We start from the raw sequence: 16,177 nt of genomic DNA, 5'->3' as shown, positions 1-16,177 counted from the left end.
GTGCTGCGACATTGCTGAGGGGGGCGCTGCCGAGCACCGCCTGGGCTGCGGCGGCCATGTGCTCAGCAGGGCAGGCCCTCTGGTTCCTGCTGGAGGCAGCAGCTGGACCAGGGCCTTGGGTTGGGGTCCCTCTGCTGCAGGTCTGAGGCCTGACGGGGGGCACAGTGTGTCCAGCACAGCCTGGGCCCTGGGTGCAGCTCTGCCTGGCTCTGAGCTGGCTGGGGCAGCCACAGGAGCTGGATGTGTGTGGCTCTGGGCCTGGGCAGGAGCTGGGGGTACCTGTGTCATGGGGACAGCTGAGGGGCCCTCCTGGGCGGTCCAGGGTCAGTGTCCCTGCTCCTCTGGGGTGGGATCAGTGGCTGGCGGAGGGGCAAGACCCTGAATTCTTTAGGCTCCTGCCATCTCTGGGCAGAAGCCCAGCCCCAGCCAGAGCACAGCTTCCTTCTCTGGGTTTTTCAAAGTCTCCATGAAGGCACCCGGGAGGCCCCAAGGGCTAGCCAAGAACACCACTGGATGGGCAGCTGGTGTGACCATGCCCAACTCTTACCCTGCCCACTCTGGGCCCCAGGTTTGTGTCACTCCCCATTTAGCAGCTCTGTAGCCCAGGAGACCCCAGGGAGACTGGTCCTCGTGGCCTCCCCTCTGTGGAGGTCTCGGGCGTGTGCATGGCAAGGGGATGCTCTTGGGGCGCCCGCACTGCAGCCGGGTCTGGGGAAGAGTCCCAGACCGGAACATGGCAGGGGGTGGAGTCCTTGGCACGCCCCACGCGTCCTGCCTCTGCCTGCCTGGTGTTTCTGTTCCACTGCGGCCGAGCCTGTGGGCTTCATTTCCTGTCTTCCCCACAGGGTGCTCAGGGGACCACCCGGCAGTGTCCCCGTCACTCCATGTGGTCCCTCTCCGCCCCTTGAGTGGGCCTTCAAGGCATTCACACTGCCGGGGGTGTGAGGGTGAGGATGGCTCGGCGCCTTGGTCTGCTGGGCACGGGCCCCTCGGCCTGGCGTAGGCCTAGAACCGCTTGGGGAGCATGACGGTTCTCGAGGCCTCAAGCGAGATGCTGGAACTCCGGGGGCGCTGTGCCCAGGGGGTTCCTCAAGGGAGCGCCGAGTGGACCCCAGGCATGGACTCCAGCGGGTCCCAGCATCAGGCCCATAGGTGCGTCCATGGGGCCCAGGTCCATGGCGCCAACGCACCAGGGCCTACCTGGCACCGATGTCCTCCACTCCCAGGCCTGCCTGCGAGGAACTCTGGGCTGCAGGGGTCCAGGTGCTGCCCCTGTGCCCAGGTGCCCAGCCTCCGTGACCCCGGCTGGGCAGTGTCAGGGCGCGCACACACACAGGAGGTGAATGTTGTCCCCAGGATGGGTGAGAGGCCGCCCAGGCTCTGGTGGACCCTCCCTCCAAGTTACCACAGCCCCGGCGGGGCTTCCGATGGAGAGAGCTGGCCCCTGGCTTCTGGAGCGTTGTGGGTCTTTGGTGTGTCACACATTCTCCATCCACTGCCCCCTACACACTCAGGGCCCCACCCCAGCCCGCCTCCCTCCCGGGGGGTGCACAGAGGGGCAGGAAGGGGAGGCGGCAGGGGTGGGAGGCAGACAGGATGGCTCACCCACTGCCCTGCAGGAGCCTGGGCAACCTGGGGTCCCCCCAAAGGCAACGCAGGAGTGGAGGGTGCAGCGGGCAGCCGAGGCCAGTGGGAAGGCTGACGCCCCATGTGTCGGGTGGTTGCCAGAGCGAGTGCTCACTTAGTATAGAAATAAAAAGCTGAAAAACAATTTGCAAAGAGGCAGAAACTTTTATTAGACAGAAAAGAAACTTATTTGATTGGCAAGCGACAGAGAAAGCGTCTGGTCTGAGAGGAGCCCAGGCGAGGGCCCAAGCAGGACGCTGGCTCTGAGGGAGTGTCCGGGTGTCTAAGGCATTGCTGTCTGTTCCTTGGGTCATTCTGGGGGGGGGGGGGTGCCCATTGGCCATGTATGTTGATTGGCTTGGGGCTCATGGAGATAGCGGGGTCTCCTCTCCTCTCTCCTTAGGGGCTCAGGCCCTCCTCTGCCAGCTCTGGGTGGAAGACGGCGCCCACCCTGGAGGTGAGAGTTAAGGCCCAAGGTCACAGACCAGCACAAGAAGCTTTAGTGGGGGGATGCCGGTCGGTCTGGAGACAGCTTTCCAGCCCCAGCCGGCAGCCTGCTTGTGGACATTCTACCTATGTCTAGGGACCCACAGACCCCAGCCCACTGGCCGGCCTCAGGCATCTCCTGGCTTGGGGAGATGTGTGTGTTCAGCCGAGAAGGCTGGGGCAGATGCCTCTGTGCTGGGTGGGAGGGGCAGAGCTCAGTGGCCCCTGCTTTTCCCAGGTCTAATTTCTCGGAAACTTCTATTTCCTTGTTGTGGAGAAGTGGCTGTTGGCTGGGTGTGTCCTCTTTGGGAGCAGCTTGAGTTTCCTGGTGGGGGGCTGCGGGCAGAGGCCGTGAGACTCAGCTGAGGGCAGCCTGTGCACCTGGGAGGCTGTTGTCGGCACAAGAAAGAATCCAGGTGTGAGGCAGGGCCCTCGGCTGCCGGGGTGGAGGGCGTCGGGGCAGAAGCTGGAGGAAGGGGTGCAGGGGCAGAGCTGGAGGGATGCCTGGAGCCGTAGGCAGCCGGACGTGGTTTTTGCAGCCAGCTCTCGCAGTGCCCAGGCGGCTTGGACAGGCTGAAGAACAATTCAGAGCCTCTTGGGGGTTCACAGCTCCTTCTTCTGGGTGAGAACACAGGGCACACCCGCCTGCTCGGCTACCCAGAGAGCTCCACACCCAGCTCTGTCCTCAGCTCTTAGGTGTTTCACACAGCAGTGGCAGGGAGCCAGGGGGTTAGAGCAGCGCCGCATCCGTTCCTGGCCCCCCCGGCCAGCAGGAGAGCCAGTGAGAACCTGGCAGTTCTGGCCGTAGCAGCGTCTCTGTGCTGTCTCCACAACAGGCTGGCCGAGGGCAGCCATGAGCGCCCCCGACAGGCGGGTGCTCTGCCGGATGTGAGCGTGGGCCTCCACTTCCCGCCCCTCCCTCTCCTGGGAGGCTGTTGGCTTGGTTTTCTGGATGTGCAGTTCCCGAGACTCCTCCCCGAATTTCGTAAGGGACCCAGAGCCCCCTGGTGGGTGGGGGAGAGCCCCGGAGCTGCCCAGGAGAGCTGGGACCCTGCCACCCGGGTTGTGGTCGTGGACAAAAGCGATACTTTGGCTGTGGAAGTGCCGCCAGGGTGGCCCCCACACCTCTTCCCTCACTCAGCCTCACAAAAGCCTCATGTTTTCCAGCCTCCTGCACACACACAGGCTCACGTCTACCTCGCTGCACCCCCCCCAGAGCAGTACCCCATAATCTTGTGGGGCTCCGTGGGTGACACTCTCTCTTCTTTAGCTTCTTCGAGCTGGCACATGGACATGGAACTGGCTATGGGCATCTCCTGCTCTCTGTCCTGCGGTGTCTGGAGGTGGCCTGGGAAAGACTGTTCTTGGTCACATGGCCCAGGATGGGCTGGAAGCCCTGACTCATGACCACATGGGGCTGGACGGCCTGTGCTGTGTGAGACACAGAACAGAGGCGGACGTTAAGGACACCAGGTCCAAAGAGACGCAGTGGGCGAGTGGACTTCACGACCAGACAGATGCCAGGCTGGGGGTTCAGCCCTGTCAGGCCTGGTCCTGGAGTTGTCTGGCCTCACCCAAGAAACGGCGAATACGGCTTGTGCCTGTCCAGTCCGACCCAGAGCCGGCATTCTTGGAGCGTGGCACGGAGGCCCCTGGGGCAGCAGTCGGCATGGCTGGGGCCCGCCTGCCGGAAGGCCTGCGCTTGGCAGCCATCCCTGGGGCCCTGGCCGTGGCGGCCTCTCCCTGGCAGAGGCTGTGTTTGGTTCTCTTTCTCGAAGGAGGGGCCCCTGAGAGCCTGGTACTGAGCTTTGCTGTTCCCCACCTAGGGACCCACAGCCGGTTAGTGTGAGAGATGCCAGCGCTGCCTTGAGGTTGTGGGAGGGGGCGTGTGCTGGGCGGCCTGTGTCCTGTCTGGGGCCGGCTCTGTTCCTGGAGGTGAGGACCAGCCCCACGTGGCTGACCTCCTGCCAGACTGGCTGTGCCTTTTCCTTGGACAGCAGCGCCTACGCTCTGCCAGGAGGCCGGGGGTGCAGTCAAATGCCTAAAACCAGAGTCTTGTTGGGGGAACAGACCAGCCAATCAGGTACGTCCCAGCTCCTCTCTCCGTCGCTCAGCAGCAAGGTCCTTTAGCTCCCCCACAGGTGCCTGTCCAAAAACTGGGGGTGCCCTCTGAGTCCTGTGGCAGCACCGCCCAGTCTGGCTGCCACTTTATGCCCCGTTTGCTAACCCGGTTACAGGCAAACAGGAACTGACAAGGGCTTCTAGGCCGAGTGAGAATGGGAGCAGTTTCCAAGGCCCGGCCAGGTGTGCCTGGGCAGGTTCCACTGAGGTGCTCCCGGGGGCAGGCCAGGGGACTGGGCAAGGCCCTGGCATGGAGACGCCGGGCTGCATGCCAGGCAGGCAGCTGCTCCCGGCCCCTCGTGGGGGGGCAGCGTCTGCCTCCTACCCATCAGCCCCACCGCCTGTCCTAGGCTGAAGTCCCTGCTCCGGCGGCGTCTGGGGAGCCCTCGACCCCACAGAGTCTCCAGGTGATGGTCAGTGACCCAGCGGCCATCGCTGCCTGCCTCAGCGAGCTTTCCAGGCCTGCAGAGGGGACCTGGCCAGCTGCCCGGGAGCACAGCGGTGATGCCCGGGCAGGAGGCGGCAGCATCTGAGCCGGCAGCAGTGCCCCCCCGCCCCCGTGCAGCGGCCTTTGTGTTCTAATTAAACTTGTTTCCCACAGAGGCCTTCCCAGGTCAGAAGAAAGAGGAGGCCTTGCCCTGGGCGTGGAGTGTGGCTGTGACAGTGTGTGTGTGGACGCAGCAGGGCTGTCAGGCCCGGGAGCCCAAGCACGCAGAGGCTGAACCACAGGCTCAGGCTTTGGATAAGAGGTTCCACCTGGGCCTTATGCCGGCACAGTAGGACTACTTCCTGCTAGGAGGCCTTGGCGTCTGGGCACAGGAGCCCTCCAGCACGCCAGTGCTGACACAGACTGATTATGCTTATTTAAGAGGCGAGAAAGTGAACACCCCTGTGAGTGGGCAGAGGGCCGAAGATTTGCCCCAAAGGAGCAGGGGTGGGGGAGGGGAGAGGGCGAACACCTGGCAGCCCTGGTCTGCTGGGAAAGGGCTGGCCCCTCCCCGCTGTGGGCTCTGTGAGCTGGGGCAGTGCCTCTGCAGGCACCACAGGGCACCCACAAGCTCCCCAGGTGTCCCGTTTCCCTCAGGTGCTGGTGATGCAGAGGCACCTGGGAAAGGGGCGTTTTGCTTGGCAACATGGTGGCTTGTGGCTTCCAGCTCAGCTGTCCTACACTGACTTCCTGCTGGTTCATCCCGCAGTCCCTGTGCCCCTGACCTCACAGAGGGGTAGCTACTAGAAAACCCAGGCCCTGTGAGAGGACCTGGACAAGGGGCTCTGAGGCCGCGGGCCTGGGGCAGCAGCTCCAGGCAGAAAGATCTCGCTCTGCCTGTGGCCGGCAGCCCCTCCTGAGTGTGTGTGTGTGTGTGTGTGTCCCAGGCGCTCCCCGAGCAGCTGTGTCCCTTTCCCGGGTGGCCCTCAGGCCAGGTCCAGGTTCTCCGGGCCCCACAAGCTCTGGGCCTCTGGTCCTGGGGCCTCCTGCAAGCTCCTGGTTCGGACCCTTCGGCCTCTTCCCTAACCCCTCCAGGGGTGCACCTGCTCTGGCACTCACCCCCCCTTCTCCCACGGGGAGCAGTCACCAATGGCCCCCTGAAGTCCTGTCCATTGGCAGAGCTGCGGGGCCCTCAGAGGACACATGTGGGCCAGAGCACAAACCGAAGGGCCGAGAGGGACATGGACGTGGCCTGCAGGCCTTCTGTTTGTTTATGTTTAAAGTTTGTATTTATTTATTTGAGATGGAGAGGAAAAAATGAACAGCATTCCCATGCATGGCTCACTCCTCCAGTGCTGCCCTGAGTCAGGGCTAGGCTGGGGCTGAGGGAGGGAAGAGGCGTGGGGGCCACCCTGGCGGCACTTCCACAGCCAAAGTATCGCTTTTGTCCACGACCACAACCCGGGTGGCAGGGTCCCAGCTCTCCTGGGCAGCTCCGGGGCTCTCCCCCACCCACCAGCTCTGGGTCCCTTACGAAATTCGGGGAGGAGTCTCGGGAACTGCACATCCAGAAAACCAAGCCAACAGCCTCCCAGGAGAGGGAGGGGCGGGAAGTGGAGGCCCACGCTCACATCCGGCAGAGCACCCGCCTGTCGGGGGCGCTCATGGCTGCCCTCGGCCAGCCTGTTGTGGAGACAGCACAGAGACGCTGTTCACGTCCCACGTCGGAACTCTTCCCTCCAGCAGCCCTCGCTGCTGGCACCTGGCCAGCCGGCCAGGAGAGAGAAGAGCCGGGCTCACCTCCGTGGTCACCTCCTGAGCATCCTCGGCCTGGGAATGTCCGTGTCCACCTTGTTCCCTCCTTCCTGCTGCCACAGTCTCTGCCGTTTCATGAGACAGAGGCTCGGCCACTGTCTTAAACCAAGGCCCTTGGCCTGTTCCCGCTGCCTCTCAGCCAGTCTGTGGTGCACCCCTGCACAAGGGCCTCCTGCAGGAGCCTGCGCCAGCTTGCTCTGCTCCAGACAGAGGCCCCATGGCCTCCCTGTCTGGCCTGATCTGCCCAGGCTCTGTTCTCTCTTCTGTTGGAGACGTCGGGAAGTGGGGAGCTCTTGTGTCCCCCTGTTCAGTCGTGGTCTGTGCCGCTCTCAGCCAGCCCTCCCTACCGAGGGATGCCACATGCCCCACCCCCACCTCCTTTGCTGTCATTTTGAAAGAGTGTGGGTGAGAATGGTCATAATGTGGTTCATTTTTAAATGCTATTTTACCAACAAGACCTTAAGTTTTTTTCCCTAGGTTAGCAAGGGCAGGCTTCTTGGCCTCTCTGACCCAAAGGCTTCCATTTTCTTGCTTGCTAAATAATGGGAGTGACTCTGTCCACCTATTTCAGATCCCTCTGTCATGGCTGGGGACAATGCCCTATTAAACGCCCAGATCGTAAGGTCTGAAAGGATCCGAGTTCTTTATGTATTTATTTATTTGAAAGTCAGAGCTACACAGAGAGAGGAGAGGCAGAGAGAGAGAGAGAAGTCTTCCATCCGTGGTTCACTCCCCAACTGGCCACAATGACCGGAGCTGCGCTGATCTGAAGCCAGGAGCCAGGAGTGTCTTCCTGGTCTCCCACACAGCTGCAGGGGCCCAAGGACTTGGGACATCTTCTACTGCTTTCCCAGACCATAGCAAGGAGCTGGATCGGAAGAGGAGCTGTTGTACCTGAAACGTCCGATTCCCACCAATAAGACCACCAGGAGCCGAGACTGAGGCAAATGCAAGAGCTTTATTCAAACTTGAGTTTGGTCCGGCGTCCGCACCAGGCGCAGCTGGGCTGGATCAGTGGCCCCTACCGTAAGGTCCTTAGGGTTTTTATACAGTTGAACATACAAGTTCGGCTATGCAGTATCTGATAGGCTTGTGTTCTAATTCATACCTGTCCTAAATTGGCTACTCTTCAGGCGAGTAAACAGGTTTTTATGATTTTTTTATTTTTTCTCTTTCTCTTTTAAGTTCAGCATAGGGTTCATTCTCCCTGGCAAGTACTTAGCCAGTGAGTTCAGCATAGTGTCAGGGTTCTTGGTATTATTTTACACAAGCATCCCATAGGCCTGGCCACCTGGTCTTTACCTTGTCAATCTGGTCTTTTGAACCAGTTCCTGGGATTTGAAGAAAGCTCAAAGGTAAGGGAGGCTTGTTAGTATAAGATGTTAATTTTCAACATGACTGAGTTTAAGTTTAACTCCTTCAGAGCAGCCGGGACTAGAACCGGTGCCCATATGGGGTGCCAGCGCTTCAGGGCGTTAACCCACTGCGCCACAGCCCCAGGATCCAAGTTCTGAAAGACTGCCAATTGCTGAGTTGTTTTGTGACCATAGATATTTTAAATTTCTTTTTATCATTATATGATTCTCTAAAATATTTGCAATGATATTCACAAAGCTATGTCTTAACAAAACGTTGCCATTTCCATACTTAAATGCTTTTGTCTTGCAGATTTTAAGATTGTCCTGAGATTTCTGGGCTTTGCAATACCTTGGGAAAGCATCACTGTGGGGGCGGCGCTGTAGCGTAGCAGGTGAAGCCGCCGCCTGCAGCACCAGCATCCAGTATGGACACCACTTCCAGGCCTGGCTGCTCCTCTTCCTATCCAGCTCTCTGCTGTGGCCTGGGAAAGCAGTAGAAGATGGCCAAAGCACGTGGGACCCTACACCCACGTGGGAGACCTGGAAGAAACTCCTGGCTCCTGGCTTCGGATCAGCGCAGCTCCAGCCGTTGCGGCCAATTGGGGAGTGAACCACTGGATGGAAGACCTCTCTCTCTCTCTCTCTCTCTCTCTCTCTCCTCTCTCTCTCTCTCTCTCTGCTTTCCTCTCTCTGTGTAACTCTGACTTTCAAAAAATAAATCAATCTTTAAAAAAAAAAAAGGAAGCATAATTGTATGGAGACATTCACCTGTTCCCTTTTATTCCCCAAAGTTCAAAGGCTGCTTTAAAGTGAGCCAGTTAGGATTCGGCACACTTGTTGAGAAGATTTCCAGGCTAATTCCGAGTGTCTGGGGACTGCCGCAGGTCGGTGGGCGCAGCTCTGGGTGAGGAAGGCTGAGAGACTGAGGCAATGAGCTTGCTGGAGGTCTGTGGACGCTGAACGCTGTGTGAGGTAGGGAGGGCGAGACCAGAAGGAAACTGTTCTAAATGTAGTCACTCATATCTTAGAAGTCCAGATCGGATTATGCGATGTGTTTAACTGTCCTGAGCGATGGGGTCCCGTGATGACCCCACATGCTGACCGTTAGCCAAGGCTTCCTGTGCCGCTCTAACTTTACCCATTCAGTGAGACTCCTCTGCCTCGTGGGGAGGTCGCTCATGTTTCCTGCTGCAAAGACTTTAACTGTGCAGCGGCACTGGGTGTGACAGCCTGTGGGCAGCAAAGCCAGGCTGTCGCTCACAGTGCTGTTGGCGCTGGAGGGGTGCACCGTGTGTCACTGAGCCTTGGCTGCACGATCACTAACATTACCTGCCTACTTTTCTTTTTTTAAGATGTATTTATGTATTTGAAAGAGTTACACAGAGAGAGACAGAGACAGAGACAGAGAGAGAGAGACAGAGAGAGAGGTTTTCCATCTGCTGGTTCACTCCCCAGTTGGCTTCAATGGCCAGAACTGTGCTGATCCGAAGCCAGGAGCCAGGAGATTCTTACTGGTCTCTCACGTGGGTGCAGGGCCCAAGGACTTGGACCATCTTCCACTGTTTTCCCAGGCCATAACAGAGAGCTGGATTGGAAGTGGAGCTGCCAGGACTCGAACCGGTGACCACATGGGTTGCCAGCACTGCAGGCGGCGGCTTTACCTGCTAAACCTGAGCGCTGGCCCCTATCTGCCTCCTTTTCAATGTCCAAGTGATCACCTCACCTTTGATGAGATCTGGCCCAGAGCTTGGGTTAAAACACTCGGGTTCAGTGGATATTTCATTTTATTTTGACCAGACGCTTTGACCCTGTGACAATTTTTTAAAGTTCTAAAATGAGTCTCCCGAGTTTGGGGCTTCCAGTTGGATCCCTGGAACTCTCAAAGGATGAGATTCTGGACCTGGTGAGACAGTGGGCATCTGAGTTAGTTCAGCTCACGTAAAGTGCGTCGTCGGGTTACCCAACGATGCCAGATGTGTGCTGTGTTTGTGGAAAGGCCTGCTAGGGCTCAGGCTCAGCCTCTGCCGATGAGCCGTGGTTCCAGAGAGGACCCAGCCCCTGGGGCTTCGTAGCAGACAGCTCTGCCGGCTCGTTCTATGGGTTGTGTGACGGTGGGGGCCACAGGGATGTGTTCTCTCTCCAGCATCTGGACATGGCCTGGTTGCACTGAGACAGGGGGCTGGCTGTCCTCTCCCATCCCTGCCAGGTACCTGGTGCATCCTGGCACCAAGGGTTAAAACCCCAGGGAAGGAAAGTCGTCCACATGGGGGTCGGGGCCATGCTCCTGGTGGAGTTTCTACCCAGGAGGAGCACCCTGGTCAGGCACAGGGAGATGCCCGGCAGGAAAGGAAAACAGGTAAACAGGTGCTCTGGCCCTGCACACGCTGGCCAGATCTGCAACGTGGGCCCCACAGCTCAGGCGAGCTGAACTTCAAGCAGCCAGCATGGCCAGGCCCAGCCGGAAGGGAGGAGGTTCCAAAAGAGACTCGGAGAGGGTCAGAGATGGGCTGTGCGGTGGATGTGAGCCCTGGATGGATGGGTCACGTGGTGGGTACACTCACCACCCCATAGGGTGGTGCTGGTCACGTCTGGAAACTTGGGGTGGCCCGTAACCCACGGCTGCACAAAGTCTAGAAGCCCAAGCGGGACCCCAGGGAGGGAGGTAGAAGCGGGTGCAGGGGCCCTAGGACCTGGGCCATCTTCCACTGCTTTCCCAGGCCACAGCAGAGTTGGGTCAGAAGTGGAGCAGCCGGGACTCGAACCAGCGCCCATGTGAGAAGCCAGCCCTGCAGGCAGTGGCTTCACCCACTGTGCCAGAGCTCTGGCCCTGCAGTAGGGTCTGTCTGCTGTGGGCACCGTGAGCGAGGGCGAGACAGGAAGCTTTACTGAGGACCTGGAACTTGATAGACAGTTGTGTCAGGAGGTCACTGCGCTTGATCTCGCCTGGACAGACTCGGCTGTCCTCACGGCACTGTGGCCACTCACAGGGAAGCACGGACGTTGCCACATACTCCCATGACTATGGACTTCTAGCTCAGGCCACCCCTGATATATTTTTTCTTTTTTGGACAGGCAGAGTTAGACAGTGAGAGAGAGAGAGAGAGAGAGAGAGAGAGAGAGAGAGAGAGAGAGAAAGTTCTTCTTTCCTTTGGTTCACCCCCCAAATGGCCGCTATGGGCGGCGCTTTGCCAATCCGAAGCCAGGAGCCAGGTGCTTCCTCCTGGTCTCCCATGCGGGTACAGGGCCCAAGGACTTGGGCCATCCTCCACTGCCTTCCCAGGCCACAGTGGAGTGCTGGACTGGAAGAGGAGCAACCAGAACAGAACCAGCGCCCCAACCGGGACTAGAACCCAGAGTACCAGCGCCGCAGGTGGAGGATTAGCCTAGTGAGCCGTGGCGCTGGCCAACCACCCCTGATATTAAAAGAGAACTTCAAGCGCTAGGAATGTGACTGAGCTACCCCTCAGCTGACACCATAAAACATGCTCCCAGGGTCTCCTTTAACCGAGGCCAGGAGGGAGGGGGGCCATGTAAGGCCGGGTGGCAGCCGGCGCCTGTGTTCCAACACGGCTGCCATGACAGAAGCCAGGCTCAGGGAGTCTGCTCTGCCGAAAGTCAGGCCACCGTAAACAGAACTGCACTGGGGCTCGAGGGATTCCCAGGTCGGAACCACGGGCCCTGTGGGCCCTCAGCCAAGAGAAGCCCTTTGCTCTGCCCAGCTTCCAAAGTGGAGCACGGTTTGAGGACAGAGTGCAGGTCCTTGTTGACGCCAGGGTGGAACCGCGAATTTCCTCTTCGATATGGGAGCAGCCTAGTCGGCTGCGCTCCTCCAGGCCAGCCAGGCACCAGTGGGGTCCCTTCCCGTAGGAGGTCCTCGTCTCCCTTCTGATGTCTGCTCCACACCCCGCGGGAAGCCATAGATAGATCTGCGCCTCACACATACCTTAAAAGCCTGCCCAATTATTGTTAGGCCTAAACCTCCCTCCTGTCAGCTCCTGTTTGCCCTTAAATGGATCAGCCAGTGGGGCATGAAGCACCTGTCTGGGCAGGCCCTTGCGGAAACCTGAACCTACCTCTTGTGGGGGGGGGGGGGGGGAGATAACCCGGTGTCATCTGCTCCCCCTCCCAAGACTCTGGTTTTAGGCATTTGACTGCACCCCCGGCCTCCTGGCAGAGCGTAGGCGCTGCTGTCCAAGAAAAAGGCACAGCCAGTCTGGCAGGAGGTCAGCCACGTGGGGCTGGTCCTCACCTCCAGGAACAGAGCCGGCCCCAGACAGGACACAGGCCGCCCAGCACACGCCCCCTCCCACAACCTCAAGGCAGCGCTGGCATCTCTCACACTAACCGGCTGTGGGTCCCTAGGTGGGGAACAGCAAAGCTCGGTACCAGGCTCTCAGGGGCCCCTCCTTCGAGAAAGAGAACCAAACACAGCCTCTGCCAGGGAGAGGCCGCCACGGCCAGGGCCCCAGGGATGGCTGCCAAGCGCAGGCCTTCCGGCAGGCGGGCCCCAGCCATGCCGACTGCTGCCCCAGGGGCCTCCGTGCCACGCTCCAAGAATGCCGGCTCTGGGTCGGACTGGACAGGCACAAGCCATATTCGCCGTTTCTTGGGTGAGGCCAGACAACTCCAGGACCAGGCCCGACAGGGCTGAACCCCCAGCCCGGCATCTGTCTGGTCGTGAAGTCCACTCGTCCACTGCGTCTCTTTGGACCTGGTGTCCTTAACGTCCGCCTCTGTTCTGTGTCTCACACAGCACAGGCCGTCCAGCCCCATGTGGTCATGAGTCAGGGCTTCCAGCCCATCCTGGGCCATGTGACCAAGAACAGTCTTTCCCAGGCCACCTCCAGACACCGCAGGACAGAGAGCAGGAGATGCCCATAGCCAGTTCCATGTCCATGTGCCAGCTCGAAGAAGCTAAAGAAGAGAGAGTGTCACCCACGGAGCCCCACAAGATTATGGGGTACTGCTCTGGGGGGATTTAGGGAGGGACGGCCTGTGATGTGAGCCTGTGTGGTGAGACAAGCCAGAGAACAAGCTCAGGAAGTGCACGGGGTTGAATGGGGGGCATGGTCACGAGTCTTTGTGCAGCTCCCATAACCTGGCAGGTGGGCCTCTTATGGGAGAATGGCAGGGTTCTTGTCTTCACGCAAGAAAGAATTCAGGCGTGAGACAGAGTAGTGGGAGGTAAAATAGCAAGGTTTATTAGGGAAGGGACATCTGTAAGGATGGATGGGTACCTCTCCAGACAGAGCCTGAGAGACTGGGGGTGGGGGGGAAGGAGCGAGGTCACATGGTTGAGTGGAGAGATTACACCTGGCCAGGCCAGGCAGGGGATCAGCAGAGAGGCAGAGGGCTGAGTCCGGTAGAGGCCAGGGTTTTTAAGGGGATGGTCTTGCTTCCCCACCTCTGCTCCTCTTGGAACAAAGGGCTTTTTGGATGTAAATAGAAAAACTTCTATCTGAGTTTTCCCCTGAAGGTATCAGACAGGAGGAAGGCTAGCTGGCACCATCCTGAGTTTAGAGGAAGGGTGAGCAGGACCCCTTGGAGAATGGGGATCCGGAGCAGGGTGTTTGACATGTAGATACTGGGCTGCACATGGGAGATTGTGGAAGATTTGTCAGGTAGAAGGGGCGGGGGCGGGGACCCCCACCTGGCAGGTTATCAGGTAGAAGGGGGCAGGGCAGGATGCGAGGGCCAGGCTGCCCCAGAAACATTATCGGGATGACTTTGAGATGCAGATGCATATGCTGGACATAGGCCTGTTACACACACATAAGCTCATATCTGACTTCCTACCTAACAGGCCCAGCCCTCCCCTGCGGACATCTTAGTGGAATCTTCCCAGCCCTGTGCCAGGGAGGCTGCTGATATGGCCCTGGGAGGAGCTCTACAAACTCCACGCCTCTAACACCCTCACCCAGCCAATATCAGCAGGGGAAGGCAGCCTGGGCCCTGGGCTTCCTCCGCCTGGCCTGCCATAAGCCCAGCAGCTGCTGGAACCTGACCCAGCCTTCCAGGGAACAAAGCTAGACCCCAGCCCCAGGAGGGGGGGTGACCAAGACAAGACTCAGGCCAAGGACCCGATTCAAATCAGCTGGGTCCTCCTAGCAGAGGAAAGACCCCTCCCAGTTCACGGCTGCACCCACGGAAGTGACTATAAATGGAGAGGAAAGAGGTGGACCCCAGTTCCAGGAAGTCACGTCCCTTTCCAAGAAGTCGGATGAATATTCCGCCCAGATATTAACCCCCACTTCCTGGACCCCCTAAAGCAAAACTCAGCCCCACTGGGCAGCATCTGCACAGCAGCTCCTGGTTGGTTCCTCTCCCCCCTCCCCAAAGCCAGGAAGGCCCTTGAAGGCATCACAGCCGTGGGGCAGGGTTTGGGGTTGCTCCCTGGAGGGCTGTGACTGAGGCAGGGTGTGGAGAACCCAGGCTGGGGGGAGGGACGCCAGGGGGGGTCCCCCCAGCTGGCCTGCTTTGCTTCCCAGATTGCACAAACAAACGTAATCTGATCCTCAGGAATGTGCTCCTCCCCCCCCCCCAGCACTATTCCAAATTTCCCCCAAAGCCAGGAAATAGAAACTTTACAGAAACCGAAACTGCCAGGAAAAGGAGGGGCAGCGAGCTTGCCCAGAGCTCCCTGCACACTCGAGCCGAGTCGGCACCATGAGCAACGTTTCCAAAACCTTCTTCTCCAGCGTCAACACCGGCCTCACCCCGAACTACGAGGAGCTCCGGGAGGAGCACCAGATAGCTGTGCTGGGGGCCCCAAGCTCGGCGGCCGTGACCTCCACCGTCATCAATGTCCACAGCGAGGTCTCCGTGCCCGACCACGTGGTTTGGTCCCTGTTCAACACGCTCTTCATGAACTGGTGCTGCCTGGGCTTCGTGGCGTTTGCCTACTCCGTGAAGGTGCAGTGGGCGCCCGGGGGTCTCCAGGGAAGGGGGGCGGGGGCTGCAGCTCCCCTGCCAGGTGGTGCTGGGGTGTGTGTGGCCTTAGTTGTGTGGACCTGTCTCCCGTGTGTGCCCTCACTGTGTGTGTGTGTGTGTGTTGGGGCTGGGGTGGGGGAGCTTAGGGAACCTCACAGGCTGAGGATCAGGCCGCGTGGGGTGACTTGGTCAGTTGGGGTTGGCCTTTGCCCCTCCAGCCCCGGGAATTCCCCCGTCTGCTCCCACCAGACGCTGCAGCCCTCACACCGCGGACTCTGGGGCAGCACTGGGGCCGAGAGCAGGAGGGTGGGAGTCTGGGGGGGAGGGCGGTCCTGATCCGGGGCTGACCTGACCCGGCCCGTCCACCTCACCCCCCAGTCCAGGGACAGGAAGATGGTGGGCGATGTGACCGGGGCCCAGGCCTATGCCTCCACCGCCAAGTGCCTGAACATCTGCGCGCTGATCGGCAGCCTCCTCCTGACCGTGATAGCCATCGTCGTCGTTGCCACCAGCTCGGCTGTGATCTTCCAGGCATTTTCTCCCTAGCAAGGACACCTGGAGACAGCGCGTCCGGCGCCGGCCTCTGCTCCCCGCACCCTGGCTGCCGGCCCCGCCCCTGGGCCCCGTGTCCTTAGGAGCACTTTGTCCAGAGCGGGGCTCAATAAAGTGCATGTGTGCGCGACAGTGCTGCGACATTGCTGAGGGGGGCGCTGCCGAGCCCCACCTGGGCTGCGGTGGCCATGTGCTCAGCAGGGCAGGCCCTCTGGTTCCTGCTGGAGGCAGCAGCTGGACCAGGGCCTTGGGTTGGGGTCCCTCTGCTGCAGGTCTGAGGCCTGACGGGGGGCACAGTGTGTCCAGCACAGCCTGGGCCCTGGGCGCAGCTCTGCCTGGCTCTGAGCTGGCTGGGGCAGCCACAGGAGCTGGATGTGTGTGGCTCTGGGCCTGGGCAGGAGCTGGGGGTACCTGTGTCATGGGGACAGCTGAGGGGGCCCTCCTGGGCGGTCCAGGGTCAGTGTCCCTGCTCCTGGGGGGGTGGGGGTGGGGAGGCCTTTGTCCAGCTGCAGAGAAGCCTCAGTGCCCTGAGCTCTGGCCCTGCCCCACCCAGAGGACTTCCTTTTCTGGGTCCTGCATGGCCTCAGGCTGGCCGTGCCCACGACCTGCTGGGCAGCTGAGGTGGGAGCTGGGGTGGCTGTACCCACTCCTCCCCCTATCAATTCTGGCCCCCAGTTTTGGGTCACTTTCCCCTGCAATCTCCTGGAATCCGCCCTGGCTAGCGGACACAGGGAAGGCCTGTGGCGCCCCCTGCTGGTGGCCAGGGCAGTGGTAGGATCTGAGGAGGACATGGGAGCAGGTGACCATAAGCTCCTGGGTGGGGGTCCTTTGGAGACCCTGGTGTGGTCTGACTGGCCCTGGC

The 16,177-nt window shown here is 60.0% G+C and overlaps 1 protein-coding gene across 1 annotated transcript; it reads left to right on the top strand.

Moving 5' to 3' along the window:
- Positions 1-14,409: 14,409 nt before the first annotated feature.
- On the top strand, positions 14,410-15,447 carry LOC133762719 (interferon-induced transmembrane protein 3-like). The gene is made up of 2 exons (XM_062195575.1): positions 14,410-14,745; positions 15,142-15,447. The coding sequence occupies exons 1-2, from the start codon at positions 14,500-14,502 to the stop codon at positions 15,307-15,309; spliced, it is 414 nt and encodes a 137-aa protein (XP_062051559.1). The 5' UTR covers positions 14,410-14,499; the 3' UTR covers positions 15,310-15,447.
- The last annotated feature ends 730 nt before the right edge of the window (positions 15,448-16,177 follow it).

This window comes from Lepus europaeus, chromosome 7 (assembly GCF_033115175.1).
Source record: "Lepus europaeus isolate LE1 chromosome 7, mLepTim1.pri, whole genome shotgun sequence".
Taxonomy (NCBI): domain Eukaryota; kingdom Metazoa; phylum Chordata; class Mammalia; order Lagomorpha; family Leporidae; genus Lepus; species Lepus europaeus.
The sequence above is the reverse complement of the archived record's forward strand: the minus strand, read 5'-3'. Positions and strand labels throughout refer to the sequence as shown.

Excerpts from the sequence above, each read along its gene's own strand:
- LOC133762719 (XM_062195575.1), top strand. The coding sequence starts at position 14,500 with ATGAGCAACGTTTCCAAAACCTTCTTCTCCAGCGTCAACACCGGCCTC. Across the intron at positions 14,746-15,141 it reads CGTTTGCCTACTCCGTGAAG|TCCAGGGACAGGAAGATGGT; the intron begins GTGCAGTGGGCG and ends CTCACCCCCCAG.